Below are 15,626 nucleotides of genomic sequence, written 5' to 3' on the forward strand. Positions count from 1 at the left end.
CTACATGTCACTCAGCAGAAATAATTTTCAGGTAATATATTCTTTGAGTAGACTACTCCAGCTAGAAAATGTATTTTGCAAGTTTTAAATTCTGAAGAACTGTTAAGTGTTCTGCAGATATCAAGGTAAGAATATCATATTCATCCATTAGATATAAAAACACGAAAGACTGTTTTGCTAATAGGTATTGCTAGGTGTGCTACAGAACCTGAAGATTCCTTTGTAACAAACCAGTTGGTGATTGCTGAGGCAGAATCCCTGACTGAAACACACGTCCTCCTTGATGGCATGGAAAACACAGTGGAAAGAGGAAGCAGAACTGTTACTCAAGAGTGAATGCACACTGTTCTCAGAATAAGCTGAGCAGCAGTGTGCTGTAGTAGTTCATTTGTAAATTCCCCTTAACTTCCTGCTGTACTCCCGTTCTCCTTTATTTCCCTTCTCTTTTATAGTAGTCTATATTATTCTGTGGAAACAAAAGTGGAAGTCCTAGTACGACGTCTCATAACCATGCAGACACTCTGCCCCATAGACTACACCAATAATACCAGTTTCATAAACTGGTCTTGGTGTCCGATGAATTCTCTGTAGATATAAGAAATGTTTCAGCTACTCAGAAGACAAAACATCAATAGATTAAGAGACTAAAAGAAGTCTTTCACCTGCTGGGTTAAAAGAAGAACATACATTTAATTTCTAGAAGCAACTGCTTGGAATGCATCAAAGTTAGTTCTCGTTTTCTGACAACGTGTTATCTACCAATGCACACAAATGCACACACTTCAAATGGTGGAATCAATTTGGGTCTCAAAATTTTGGGTCTTCCTTGTGTGCTTTCTTTAATTAAGTCCTCAGAGCATTATATTACTGTACAATGACTAGGTAAAAGGAATGTGGTTCCCCTCTCTCGTACCTCATAAAATCAGAAAAAAGTCATGAAAGTACTATTTATTGATAGCTGTTCCTTCATATACACACCATCTAGTATCTAACAGTACTGTGGAAAATTACCTGCAAAATACAAGCATACAATTGAGTGTCATTATTTAAATAAAAAAACAGACTTCAAAGTAAACTCTACAACTATCAATATTTAAATGCTTTTGTAACACACTTTCAAGATGGCTATATATTTATTGTAAAAGTAGCTGATCACGTACAAAAGAAATGCTATAGTACACCTCAAGCTCCTTACTAATGAATACAACCCTTTGGCTAAAGGCACAGTTTTTCATCTTTAAAACGAATGTATTAGATGATTATTTTTCCAAGGCAGATAAAGGAAATATTCAGTCAAGGTGACAATTACCATCTGGCTAGCTACAGTCATTATGATGCTCCCAATTAAATGTACAATATTATAACCAATGTTATTAGCATTACAGTGAATGTTTACATTGAATATCACCATATCTGTATATTACTAGAGGTATTAAAGTTATATATATGACTGTCTGCTTTGAAGTCTGATAATACAACAGATAAAAATCATGAATAAATCAGCATCAACACCTCTGTGAATTTAGTTCCTTACTAAAGCTTCTTCATACATGGATGCTACCATTTACACTCTTGTTTTTCTTCCACACCCTCGACCCTTCTCACCCCGTTTTGGGGACTGACTACTTCTCTGAGAGCTTACTGGGAGTACAAATAAGGACAGAATCAAAATAAGAACTGACATAAAATCAGTTCAGACTTGCACTCTTGTAAGTACAGGTTGCATAGGGAATGGAGAACACTGCTCATCAGGATGAGTATAGAACCAAACATGACTTGAAAACTGGTAAGGAAAGCAAGACTGTAATATCTGAACACTCTGTATGACTCCTGTAAATATTTACAAAACTATGAGAAAACCAAGAACAGCGTACTATTTAGTTCTTTTTTTAAGACTCAAACCTTGTGAAATTTAATTTTCAAGTTACTGGAATTCAAAGAAATACAGGTACTTACAAGCATGTCTGACTAAACATATTCAGAAAACTGTTTCAAAGCAAACCTGTGAAATTTAACCTTTTGATTTCTGTGGAACTATTTCACCCTCTAAACAAAACCAGACATAAGCAGAATTTTTTCTACTGAATTCAATGGGAGCAAGATAAGGTACTACACAAAAATTAATGTCCAACTCTAGGGAGAACAATGTTTTACTTAAAAGACAGTATTAAAATACTATTACCTCCAGCAAGGATCTTCTCCTCCAAATCATTCATTTGTTTCTTGTATGCTTTTAAAGCAGCTTCTTTAAATGATGGTCGTATTCTTTTTTTCTTTGGAATTTCAGTAACTTCAGTAATCAGCTCTGGGACATTCTGATTTTCATCTTCCCTTATTTCTACTTCAGGAGCCATGTCACTTTCAACTTCCAATATCTGTTCACTGATCACACTGTCAAACTGTGTGTCATATTGCTCCTCTGGTAGCATTGCATATGGAGTTTCATACAAAGACTGGTCCAGTTCATACTCTTGGACCTGCTCACTAGTTTCACTACTATTAGTTCTATTTTCTAGTTTAGCAAGGACTTGTTCCATTACTTCTACATAGTCTGTTTCATTCTCACCAGATGGTTCAATTAAGTCTTCCTCATACTCTGCTTTGTAGCAATAAGGCTCAGCATAAACATCAGAATCAAGTGTTGTACTTGACTCATTTGCAGTAGACTGAGATAAAGTTCTAAACCTTCCCATAAAAGATGATCCACTGTCTTCATACCCACTTAAACTCTGCGTACTTTTATTCCAGACTACTTCTAAAGCTGACTTAGCACGCTGAAGTGTAGATCCAAACTTAGGAAAGCTGAAAGTCTTATCAGAAAGATCTATGCTTAATCGGCTATGCCATGATTTAGGGGCGGTTTCCTCTGAGTCATCACTTGGTAGTTCACTTTGACTTCGGTACATCATAGACAATCTGTTTTGATTCTGATAAGAGGAGATAGAATTTGTTTCCTGATAATCATCATATTGACCAGTCCACTGACTTTGTGTTTCACTATCAAGCCCTGGACACGATGGAGAAGTACCATCTAGAGTGAAATCATAGCTTTCAGTATCATACTGGGGGTCAGAACTTTGGCCCTTTCCAAAATTTCTCTGTTGGTCTGAAGGGCTGCTCATATCATACACAAAAACTTCCTGTGTGGATGAGTCTAGGCCCAAATCTGCCCCTTGCTCCAACTGATTCCAGTTTTTCCACGGGGAAAGATCATCCTGTAAAGAAAGCTGACTACCATCATACTGGTTTATGTCTCCAGGTACACAGATTATTCCATTGCTTACTCCACTACCAACAGTTTCTATGTTCCCTGCTTCATTTTGCTCTGGATACTGCTGCATGTCTTGGGCAAAAGTCTGTTCCTGGGAACTGCCATACCAGTTTAGAGAATCATCTTGCCTTCGTTGCCAAAGTTCCCGATCAGAGGAGGACAACAGTGAACTGCCATTTGTTCTGCTAAAGTACTGGTTTTCTGAAAAATCCTCAGAGTAAGACTGACACAATTTTGAGAAATCTGATTCTGAACGGCTAAGCTTTGGTGTTGCAAAGTCATTCTGTAAATGCCATAAAGGAGTCACATCTGAATAATAGGTCTTTGACTGTTTTTCCATAGTGTCAAACTCTGGTGACTGACTGTCATAACTTCTTCTGTGTGAAAAGGTGCTATTGTCAGCAGTTCTGTCAAGGTCTTTAGTGTTTGGGGACTCAGCAGTCCCCTTTGTAGTGCTTGTTTTTATTTGATGTGCTGATTTAGATATCTTTGCATAACTGTTCTTATTTATATCTGATTCCAAGTCTTTATCACTGTCAGGTGACTCCCAGTCATGCACTTTAGATTTTGTCTCCACAGTTAAAAGTTTCATATCCATGCTTTCATATGTCTGAGAAGAAGGCAGTCCTCTTTCTTTTTTGTCTTTTATTTCATTGGAAAATATATCTGTAGAAATTCCAATGCCAGTTCCCTTAAGTTTATAAGACTTTTTTAAAATCAAATCTCTCTGTTGTGATGACTCAAAGTAAGCAAGAATGGGTCTTGGCTTTGCATTTGGACAGTCTCTTTGCTGCCCCAGCCTTTGGGCAAACTCAATTTTAATAGTGCTTTGTGCCTCTGAGAACCCCATTTTTTCCATTAATATTTTGTAAACTGTGCTTTCAGCTTTTTCAAGCCGCTCTTCAGGCACATTTAGAAACCTAAGACTTGCTTTGTTTCCTGGATGGCCTATCTGCTTAATGTAGTCATGTATGTCCCGAGTTTCTCTTCTGGACTGCACAAATCCAGTTCGCAATTGTTCAATTTCATTTTGCACAACTTCTACACTACTAGAAATTTCATCAATTGATTGTTTCAGAGCATTAACATGCCCTCTTAGTTCAGAGAGTTCTGTTTCAATTTGACTTATTCCCTGAAGCTCTTTAAAGATCATTTCCATAACATCATGGGTTTGGCTAATACAACCTGTTGAACTAAAGCCAGGTTCAAGAGTATTTGATTTCTGGTGACGGCCAGTTCTGTCTAGAGATTTACTTCTTAATCCCCATGTTTTCTTCCATGAACTTAGCTCTGAGTCTGATGAGACACATTCTTGGCTCTTTTTCCATTTCCTCAGTTTTCGTAAGGCTCCCAGCTTCAGTGTGTGTAAAGTGCGTTCTCCATCTGAACTTCCATCAGAGGCTGCGAGGCTGCTTAAGCTTTTCCTGTTGCGTCTCACAGGCATTGTGTGGGATAAGTATTCGCTTTTCTTGCTATTAGTTTTTACTTCACTTAAGGACTCAGAACATGAGCTATCATTTGAAGACAGGTCTGGAACTATATCTTCATTATTAGTGTTTGCTACAAAAATGTGCCTTTGCAGTCCATTGGCAATAGCAACTCTGTAACTGAACGTTGGAGAAAGTGAAAATTCTTTATTGCTTTCCTCTTCTTCAGTTGATAAGTTGCGAGCAGATGGGCACTTGGCAATCTTTTTAACAGTACTTTTTAAAGTATTTGAAAATTTTGGATTTTTTGTTTGTCCAATCTGAGTTAAGTCTTGTTCCTTTTTGCTCTGACAACTCTCTTTCCTTTTTGTACTATTTCCCAATTTCTTTGTAAACATTCCTTTGCAAATCTTATATATGTAAGATAAGATCAGGCTCTTGAGGAGGGCAGAAACCATGGAGTGTAATTTACTTTAAGCTGTTTCCACAAAACACAATTTTTGATCCAGAAAAGTATTTGTATCTCCAAAAGGATCATCAGCAAATGTTTCAATGAAGACTATAGCCACATAAACTACTGATGTTCTGGAATAACGTGACAGAAAAGTACAAAACAAAAAATCACACATCTGCTTATTCAAAACAAAATCCTGAAGAGGTTTTGTACATCTTGCAAAATGTCATTCTGTTGCACATGGCTTCTTGAAGTGTCTAAAAAGGAGGGAATGATATTACAATGGCTGCCAAGCAAACTTATCATTCAATAATACTTATGATGTTTCAACTTTTCTGAATAGAAATATTTTCTGAATAGACTGTTTCATGAATAATTGAAGCAGAAAACAGTTGTAGGCAAATATTTTTAACAACAATTAACAAGCTAAACTTATTTCCAGGCTTCTTCATTCAGTTTAATTCTCTGACTTCAACATAAATATTCAGTTTAAATGTTCTCTGCTTTCTTGCAGAGTACTGGCATTACAATTTAGATCCATATGATATATGGCAGTGATCAAAAAACCTGACAGAGTAACAAATGGTTACTAGCTAGTAAAACAGAAGTAGAAAGTTCTCTCTTGCTTTGTCATTTGGAGCAAGGTAGGATTCAGGTACAACAAGTGAGTATTGTATCCACGAAGTACTGTTCTATCTTAAGACTGAATTATGCACATAACTATGGTTTGTGAAGTAAGTGCTTTAATACCAGACTTTAACATGCTATGATAAGCCAGGACTCAAAAGTGGGCTTATCTTCATGGTTTCTCCTCTTTAAGAAGTAAAAAGAAAACAACGCATAGAAAATAAGAGAAAATAATGACAACTGATGGAAATTCTCATCCAGGTTATTAAATTTAACATCGCTACGGTCACAGAAAAAAAACAGAGAAAGAAACATGATTTACAAGTCACAGGACAGAAACAGGTGCCATTACAACAGAAAACCATCTGATCTAGAAGAAGTCTAGGAAGATTTCATGAGGTATCTGGAAGCTTCTGTTCCATAAAACAAAAGTTTGTATTCCATTAGAAATGTAGTCAATAAATTTTCAGCATGTAAATGTACTTTTTTTGTACAGCATATCATTCACCTCCCAGTTTCATAGCTGCAGAATAAAAACAAGGCAACCAGCTCTGGAAAATCCAGTAAAGAAGAAGTTCTTAAAATGGCCATTTTGGTTTCTAAAGCAGCTAAAAATTCTTTGGCAGAATAAGAAGTCTGTTTAGATACAGGGTATAAAAAGGGTTAAAAATTGCTCTGTGGTGCCTTAAGAGGAGTAGAGAACATGAACTGTCCTTGTCTGCAAACAGCCTGGCACTGTATGAAACATTATGGTCCACTCACACACCTCCAGATCTGGTCTTTGCATTGCATAGTTTGTTTTCATTGAGCTTACTATTATACTCCATATATTTATTCATTACATATATGCACATATGAAATGGTAAATAATGAACACTAACCCCTGATTCATACTGCAGCAGCAAATGCACTGTGCTGCATAGAGCACAAGCAAAGCTGCTAAAAGCCTGGTTGGCTTCTGGAATCCTGGAAAAGAGGATGTAAACAGACTCATTTCTTTTCCAGATATAACTAAATTGGGATGCAGAGTGAGCAGAAGAATAGAAAACATCCTTCAGTCTTCCCAAAGTGGCTATTAATTATTTTATAAAAAGGTGAAATATCTGTGGGACATGAATCACATTTTTAACACATATACATCAGCATAGTCCTTGCCACTTCTTTTTCTTGTAGGCTTATACATAAAGTCAGAGTATTAAGCGTGAATTAAGAGCAAGCAACGTTTGGAAGCAAAAGAATGCTCAATGAGACTGCATGCAATTTTCAAGGAATGCAAATGACATCTCTCAGAATATTGAAAAGTTTTCACTAGAGCCAAGGCTGCCTTGTTTTCACGTATTGTTAGGAGAGAAAGGAACCATCCTGGGACACTTTTCAATGTCAAAAGCATGTTTCTAGATGTAGAAACACTTGTTAACCATTCAGCTCTTACACTGAATGTTTGTAACCATTTATTGAACAAGATTTGAAGTGTGACTGCCTACCCCCTCTGCCCACACAGCCACAGAATTTTAAATTCCCTCTTACATAAACTTCACTTAGATGACTTGGACATTCTTCAAATGACTTCAAATCAAGAATGTATAAACAAGCCAGAAGGCTTGTTTCCTGTCTCAGCCTAAAAACCATCAAGAAATAACGAAGTTATCACTGGAATTTGGAACGTTTCCATTCACTTTAAATAAGGTTTAATGCTTCTCTGTAGAAGAAGCTTGATTTCATAGCAAGCCATACACATATACATACATATATATGTGTGTGTGTTTTATTCAGTGTCTAACCAATGCTTTTTATCTGAGATAATCGAAAGTATTACAAATAGCTGAACATTCAGCACTGAATTTATTTAAACCCAGTTTCTGACAATGCCATAGTGAATTAAAAGCTGTACTGTTACAAACACAGGGAGATCTGCTAAATGGAGCAGATTTATGTTCTCTCATGCGAGTTCTATTCCATCTCAGCTGTATTAGTCATATGATCTGTTAATCAGTTTGAAGCTCTGTCAAAAAGTCATTTTCTACAATTGTATGTCTACACATGGAATCAAGTTTGAGTCATTACAGGTCTCATCCACTTCTTCTTGTAAAGGCTTGCATAGGTTGTTCTTAACATTTTAAATCAACGTAAGGTTAAAACTCCATAAGATAAGGAACAGTCTTTTAAGAAGGACATAGAACTAAGTCAATTATTTGAATGAGCTGCAAGTTGTCATTCAGAGATTTTCTAGTTTTATCCAGGTTTCACAATAAACCATTATGACCTCAATTTTTAAATTCTCACTTTGTTTATTGAATTGAAACAATTTATATAATAAAGTTCAACATCACTGGGTTAAGCCAGTCTAAGCATACGGAATCATGTCGAAGTGTTACAGCACTGAGGTATGGACTTTGTGCTAGATGGCAATAGAACAGGAAACTGGAAAGTGATATGGGTTGCGAGACTAAAAAATAAACTCTTAATAGGGTTCTTCTAGAAAGAAAGGACAAAATGACACTTCCATCAACTTTTTACCCACAGCAAGTCTGAAAACAGTTTTGTTGATCAACTTGATGGTGAACAGAATTTGGACCAGTTTCAAGCACGCTGTTGACAACAAAGGGTTGTCAAAATAAAAATGTCAGTTGGAAGCATCATGTATAAAGGATCTTATTCCAAGTCTAAAACGAATGTGTCAGGTAGAAGGAGGGAAGAGTGGGCTGAGTTAAAAATGATAGCTTTTTAAATAATGCAAACAGTGTATTTCAGTTACATACCTGAATACCAGACCCCCACTTCAAAAAATTATTTTAACAAATCCAGCCCTGCATTTTTATAAAAAAAGTGAATCATCTTAAAAATATAATTTTAGTTTAAATAGAATAGCTAGATCACTGCTCAGCTTCTGTTCAGACCCTAGCAAATGAAGCTGCAGAGCAGCAGCTCACTCCATTCAGGGGTAGCTTTGTGGATGCAGACTGTCCCCTTGCAAAGCAAGAACCAGGCAGGACCTTAGCCTTGCTTAACCTTCACACTATTAATCAACTACAAGGGGTCTGCGTATATGGAAAGGGGGCAGGGAAGAAGATGAGACTGAAGTGCAGTTTCTCTCTATAAAATACCCTATGACAGTTCATGTTCTCAACACCAAGACAGTAGGGGGAATCAAAACAAAGCCAAGAAGTCTTCATCTGCAGCAATAGCACTCTGTATTACTGCCAAAATAGGCACTGGAGTCTATAGACAGCAACGTACTTTTGTGATATGCAAAATGCTCCACAGAAATTAATTAATCAAATATACCTATAAAAAAGTATGTAAACAGTCTACCCCTGCATCTGCAGAAACTGAGGCTAGGAGAGGCTCTCTTACCATCAGGAACATAAGGAATCAATAACAGAATTCAGATATACAGGTTTATTTATTAGGGTCTTATTACTAGTCTAATTACTAGTCTTATGCTTGCCTGGGAATAAGGTTAATCTTGACATAAGTGTACTTGCCCTCAGCTCACATCTGCTGGGTGAAACCTCTGCTCCCTTCCTTTCGACAAGCATAGTGTGGTGTACATTCCACATTGCTTCATTAATTTACTACAACAGGAGCACTATACTGACAATCATCTCAGATGACCTAATTCAGACGAGCTTAATTTAGAGCACTTATCTGCTCCTTTATATTCCTCTTAAATTCTCCTTCTAGTCTTAACTACTGACATTTTTAATCTGTGTAAATGGTGAGTCTCTTAAGGTAAAACGACACTTATCTTAACACTGACTACACCTATACGGATGACCCGCCCAAAGACCCTGGCAACGGCAGGGACAAGAGCAGTAACGAGACCTGCTTTCTCTTTTGGGTAATTACTCTTTGTTCCAACAATTCCTCAGGCTTTCACACCAGCAGACCTTTGTCCTATCCCATCAGCCCCTCCCAACATTCACAGGAGAATGTGGAGTGCTATCAGCACTCACTCCTTTTGGCTAGGAAGTGATTCCTACTGCTCTTCAAAACGATTTGGAAAGTTTACTCTATCCCCTTATCTACCTGGTGATATTTATTTATGGATCCTGTGATTCATACGTATCTAACCACCCTTTAACATGTTGCCTTCTCTATTTATGGGAATGTAAAAAGTAAAACCACCAATCTGCTGTTTCAAACCCCAGTCCTAAGAGCCTACAATCTGCTTATTTTTTAATCCACAAGGCCTACTGCTGTACTGAGGAGGCTGCACATATATTCATGGGGTACACTACAGAATACAATCTAAATATTTAGCAGTCATATTGTAATACTGGTCATTCATAGCTGTTATGTATCTCTTCTGTCAGCATACAACCTAATGGAGTTTAAATATAACAGATGCAAACAGCACAGGCTTAAACGTGACTTTGGCTCATTGTGATTTAGAACATCTAACCCAAAAATCATAGAGAACTTGGTGCATCAGTGAATTAACTCCACAGTTTAACAGCTGCAATTAAACTACTTTGTAATGTATAGAAGCACATTGTCTTTGGTTTAGCTTAGAAGAAAATCTAGGATGAGCAATTCTTCTGCAGAGAAAAGTCATCTTCACTGCTTCCCTACTACTATGTCCACTATGGAAAAAGAGAGGATTTTTTTTTTTTGTAAAAGATGTGGTTTTTGGTTTTTTTGTTTTGTTTATTTTTTTTTAATTACTGTTGAAGACAGACATGAATTGAAGAAAACCCCACTATTTTACAATAATTTCTATAATTACTTTTTTAGTTACGCTATTCTCTATACCTTTGTAATATTTGCATTTTTCCCTGTGAAGTTTTGTTAAGGCATTCAATTATTTATGAACTACTAATAAGATTGTTGGAGGCATTTAGAAGACTATTTCTTTAGAAACACATCTGTAGTGTGGTATTAACATTAAAAGCAGTATTTGAAGCAACTGTTCTTAAAGGTCAATGGCCTTGACTGGAACCAAAAACAAATGAAGAGATGCGTCAAATACAGTAGATTAACACTGAGATGTAAAAAGCTATAGAACAGATTCTAAAGGTAAAATGTGGCCCATTTGAAGAGCAGTAGATAATGTAGGCCAGTTCAATATACTAGTGCACACAAGAATAAGAGACTGCAGATGATTTGGAACACAGCTTCAATATTATTTGACTAAATGCACTGACTTTTTTCTCTTTGATGTTTCTAGTTGTTTCCTTGACTTTTTCAGTCAAAAAAAGAAAAAAAAGACACTGTAGTGTATAAACGAGGTGGTAATTATGACTTTTTCCCTCTCTTACAGCTGTATAAATGATATATGCTGTCCTCTATAAACTTAATTTTAGTCAATACTGTCAGTTCAAAAACTGCTAAGACTGAGACAATTTCACCAAATTGTTCATTTCTATTTAAATGCAGACTACAAAAGGAAGGGAAAACAGGGGGAGGGAAAAGTTATTTGCTGACAATATGGAGATTACTGTATTACTAAGTCAGTACCAGACATGTTAACTTAATTGGACTATTACCAACTTGCTATTATTTTAGATGACCATAAATAAAAGAGTTACTATATAATAATCAGAACCTATTTACTGCCTACTAAAAACCAGAAAGTATCAACATACATTTTGACTTAATCTCAGTTCTGTCCCTAGTTTTTCCTGTGTTTTAATAGAGGGTCTTTTAAACATTATACCCTGGGAACCCAAGTGATTTAATTTACACTGGAGCATAACATATGCAGAGACTGTATTTATAGTCTACTGAGTGCATTCAAAGTTTTTTTTAATAGTAACATTTCAAAACTTTCAGCAACTTTTCAGAATAGTTATTCTGCCCGAAAATATAATTTTTTAAAAAATCTCTCAATTTTCTTTCAGGTAAGAATTTTAATCCTCCAACTGTACTGGCCTGTGTCTTGGAATGGACAACACACAGCCTTGAATTAATCTCCCTTGGACAGGGTTTGCCATGAACTCTGTGTCCATGTGTGCACTACATCACTCTGCAGCTTCGATTTTTTTCTTTCTTTAGGGTTTGGGGGCATTTTTTTTGCTAACTACTTACAAAAATTCCCAGTGAAATGTTTACAGTAAGATATCAACTTTATATGGGCAAAGTAAGCCCTCTGGATTCCATTCCTCTGCAACGAAGATTTTACATATTTTTCTAAAATCTAGTAAACTAATAAGTTACATCAAACTTTTAGGAAAAAAAAGCTATGAAAAAGAAAGTTTTTGATGAAGTGGCCTTTCATTTGATAAATGGTAGCAATCATCTGTGACATTGGCATTTGAAAAATACCACAAGCACAAATGACTACAAGCACTGTTGACAACAACATACACTAGGATGAGTAGGCACACACAGATAGAAATCATGCTTAACACCTGAATGACATTCACTGATAAGGATGGTAGATATTAAACATATTTCTAAATTTGCTGCAAAGACTTTATTAAAAAAAAAACCCTCTTCTGTCTTTGCTTCAATACACTGACAACTGTGATACTTAATCTGTACCTGAACGCAAGAACCTCTGCTACCAACCTAAGCGAATGACACAAATGAGAAAAACAAAAACAGTGTAACAACCTTCTTAGGTGCCAAAGAATTTTTACGCTTCAGAGCTGTAATGGTCTCACAAGGCAGAAGCTATTATACTACTTCCTTCTTCCTAGATTTTCACAACACAACACTTAAAGGAAAATTTGGAATTTTCAGTTCTCATTGATGCTTTAGTGAATTGGGAGATATTCTGAGCTATGAATCTTCTCCTACTGTGTAACACTCTGGATTCCCAGTACTTGCCCTGAGAATTCCTAAGTGTTTTCACAGCAATATATAGTCATTATGGTAATGTTGTGCTGACATCACTGCAGGATCAAGCAAACAGTATAGTGACAGAAAACCTTTATACAACTCTCCAAGTTGTGTATATTCCACTGGAAGAACCCTCATTTATCTTGCATCATGGCTTTTTTCTATATTAAGTTCTTTGAGATTATAGCTAATCATAATTTCTATCATTATATCCCTTACAAAAGGAATTTGTGAAGAACAAAACACGCTTTACCCTTAAATTCTACTTTTCATTCTTAGTGCTTTTAGACGTAACAGCACTCTCTTGCTGCTTTTCTCACTATGTTGATTTAGATGGTAAGATTTAGCACTGGCTTTTAGAACATTCATATGTGTCAAGTAACCTTACAATTTCAATTTTCAAACCACAGTTGTGCATTATACTAAATAAAGGCACCTATTTTATATAATCACCGACAGGAAACAAGCATAGTATCACCCTCTCTGTGAAAAATAGCTGCAACTTTACAGACAGTTTATTTTCACATCAGAAAGCAATTGATTTTACACCAATGAATGTTTTTAAGGCATAATAGCTCCTGTCAGCCAGGAGTTAGCAACAGTATTAAGATACTGTAAGAGATATTAACCCTTTTTGGATCAACATGTTTAAAAAAAAAAAAAAAAATCTTACTTCTAACTAGGCTGCATTGAAATTAGAAATGCAACAGAATGCTTTAAGATATTTCAAGACTAATGAACAATCAAATAAGCATTAAGTGGTTTTAATACATTTTTACCAGACATTATAAGACAACTATGAGTGTCCTTAGTTTAAGGGCACATTGCTTTGTGTTCTATTTCACTTATTACATATAATCAATTGTTAGGTGAAAGAAAATACTAGTAAGACAAAAAGTGCAAGAGGAGCCAGGGGACTAAAGAAAGGCGAGGGCTAAAGAATAGTCATATTTTTCTAACTACATAATTTTTCCTCTTAAAGCAATCTCATAGTAAGAAATTAGTTTTAGCTACTATTGGCCTCTGAAATTGCAGAAGGCAAAATACTAATTTTATCTTCTTGTACCTAAAATGGATAAAAATGTATGAAATAGTTATGGTGGGTTTTTGGGTTGTGCCTTGGAGGAGGTACATAGTAGAGGGTATTCTGAGACACAGATTTAGCTGTGGAACAGAATCAAGCGTGTAGACTAAGCAAGCTGCCTATTCAAAAGAAATCTGCAGGGTGTTCATCTTGGAGATTAATCAAGACCCAGAAATACATAAGCATCCGTAAAGCTCAATTTATTATTAATCCTGTCACAAATTAGGAGAAAAATACTGACATAAATAAGCAAAACATACCTTACTTTCACTGTGTATTCATGTAATTAATTTGTTTATATTTTTGTATCAATTTAAATGTACCAACTCATTGAAAAATCAAACACCATACTGCCTTACTCAACTTATACTGTGAAGTTACCAGCCTTACAAAATAACCCCCCCAGTTTTTAATGAAGTGTTAATTCCAGAAGCCCAGACAGTTTCATCAACATTATAGCATTAGAAAGCAAATCAGTTACAAATCAATGCATTGCAAGAACAGTGGGAGGAACATTCAGAATGAAAACAAGCAAAGGAAACAAAGGAAACAGAAAACTACATGCAGACTAGACAAAAACACAAAGAGCATACATACCTGGATTAAATTCTTCTTAAAAATAAAATACAAATTACATACCACCATCTTCATACTACTTTCCTTTTATGCAGGAACACTGCACACAAATCCATTACTATTTTGCCGTTCTTCCTTCAGCCTTAAATGATACAACACGAGGCTGCTGCCCAGTGATTCAAGTCAAGTGCAGTCAGGCATGCTGCTAGTCTGCAACGGTATCTGTTCTAAATTCCACGGTATTCCCTAGGCAGCATTAAACAGGGATTTTTTTCCTCTCCCATTTTTTTTCCCCTCCTACAATTTGTGCTAACAGCTAAGAGTAATCGTGATGTTAGCTACTAATTCATTCTGCAGCTCAACGTTGTTTCTCCTCTATAACAGCAGAGCAGTCCTACTCCGGTTCCAAAAAACCATCAACATGAGAGAACAGTAATCATCCTGGCGCTTTATGCGCTGGGAAGGTCCCCGCTGCTGCTTTCGCCTGCCGCTGCTCCCGAATGCAGCACTGGCTGCAATCGGCACAGCCCCGCCGATGCCCCCGCAGCCCCGGTGCCCCCGAGCCGCTCACAGCGGCCCCCGGAGCAGCCTCGCCCGCAGGAACTGCACACGCGGTGCGGCGGGGGAGCGGCCAGGTGCGCATCCGTGCCCGCAGGGATAACGGCGGGAGACAGGATCCTTGCCTGGCAGGGCCGTGCTCCACCCTAAGCTTTTATTTATCAGTCTGACACGACCCAGAGAAACGACTGCATCACTATTTCTTTCAGCCGTGCTTTCATCAACAGATGATAATTTTTTGTAATGAATCTGCTAAATACCCGTCGTAACGACTGTCATTCCGCGATGATTTAAGGGTGCTCCAGATAATAAGAAATGGATCACTCACTTGCCATGAAAGGCACTTTTTATGTCCCCAATGAATACCTAGGCAGTAGGACTCAGTCATTTATTTACTGGAATTCAAATAGCAGAATGGATTATTATTGTGCATGCAGTGAGTAAATTATCCTGCACAGGATACATCAGGTGTTTTTTCAAATGTAAACAGCTTTAGTTGTGTGTGTAAGGCCACATCCAGCCTCACATGTATTGAAAATTTTATTTAAAACTAACACATGAAGAACTACAGAAATGCATCCAGAATGAGCCTATATAAAACCACTCAGTGTACACACAGCCGAAGTGTAAATGTTTCACAAAACACGTACAGGCATAAACCCACAGGTACGTGATCATCCTCCTAAATCTTGGGAGACAGCACGACTGGAATGCCATAGTGAATATTAAAGTATGTTATCTTTCCCATATAAAAATTAAACCCTCAAACTTCGGACAGTCTGGTAAGAGCTGACACATTTGTAACAAAGAAGTTTATAATTCAATTACTTTCTTCAAAAATAT

General features: G+C 36.7%; 1 protein-coding gene across 6 annotated transcripts in view; it reads right to left on the reverse strand.

Annotated features, from left to right (window-relative positions):
* The window catches only part of UNC13C (unc-13 homolog C), a 135,053-nt gene extending 120,302 nt beyond the window's left edge, over positions 1-14,751 (reverse strand). For 3 of the 6 annotated variants that reach the window (XM_010391192.4, XM_010391191.4, XM_019280971.3), the window contains exons 1-2: positions 14,247-14,750; positions 2,183-5,409 (exon numbers count right to left, since the gene is read on the reverse strand). In XM_010391192.4, the coding sequence (XP_010389494.1) occupies positions 2,183-5,156 (2,974 nt within the window). In that variant the 5' untranslated portion in view covers positions 5,157-5,409; positions 14,247-14,750. Of the gene's footprint in view, positions 1-2,182; positions 8,218-14,246 lie in introns of those variants that run through there. The other 3 variants (XM_019280975.2, XM_019280976.2, XM_019280973.3) reach the window with 2 other exon arrangements.
* Between the last annotated feature and the right edge of the window lie 875 nt (positions 14,752-15,626).

The sequence above is a fragment of the Corvus cornix genome, chromosome 10, assembly GCF_000738735.6.
Source record: "Corvus cornix cornix isolate S_Up_H32 chromosome 10, ASM73873v5, whole genome shotgun sequence".
Classification (NCBI taxonomy): domain Eukaryota; kingdom Metazoa; phylum Chordata; class Aves; order Passeriformes; family Corvidae; genus Corvus; species Corvus cornix.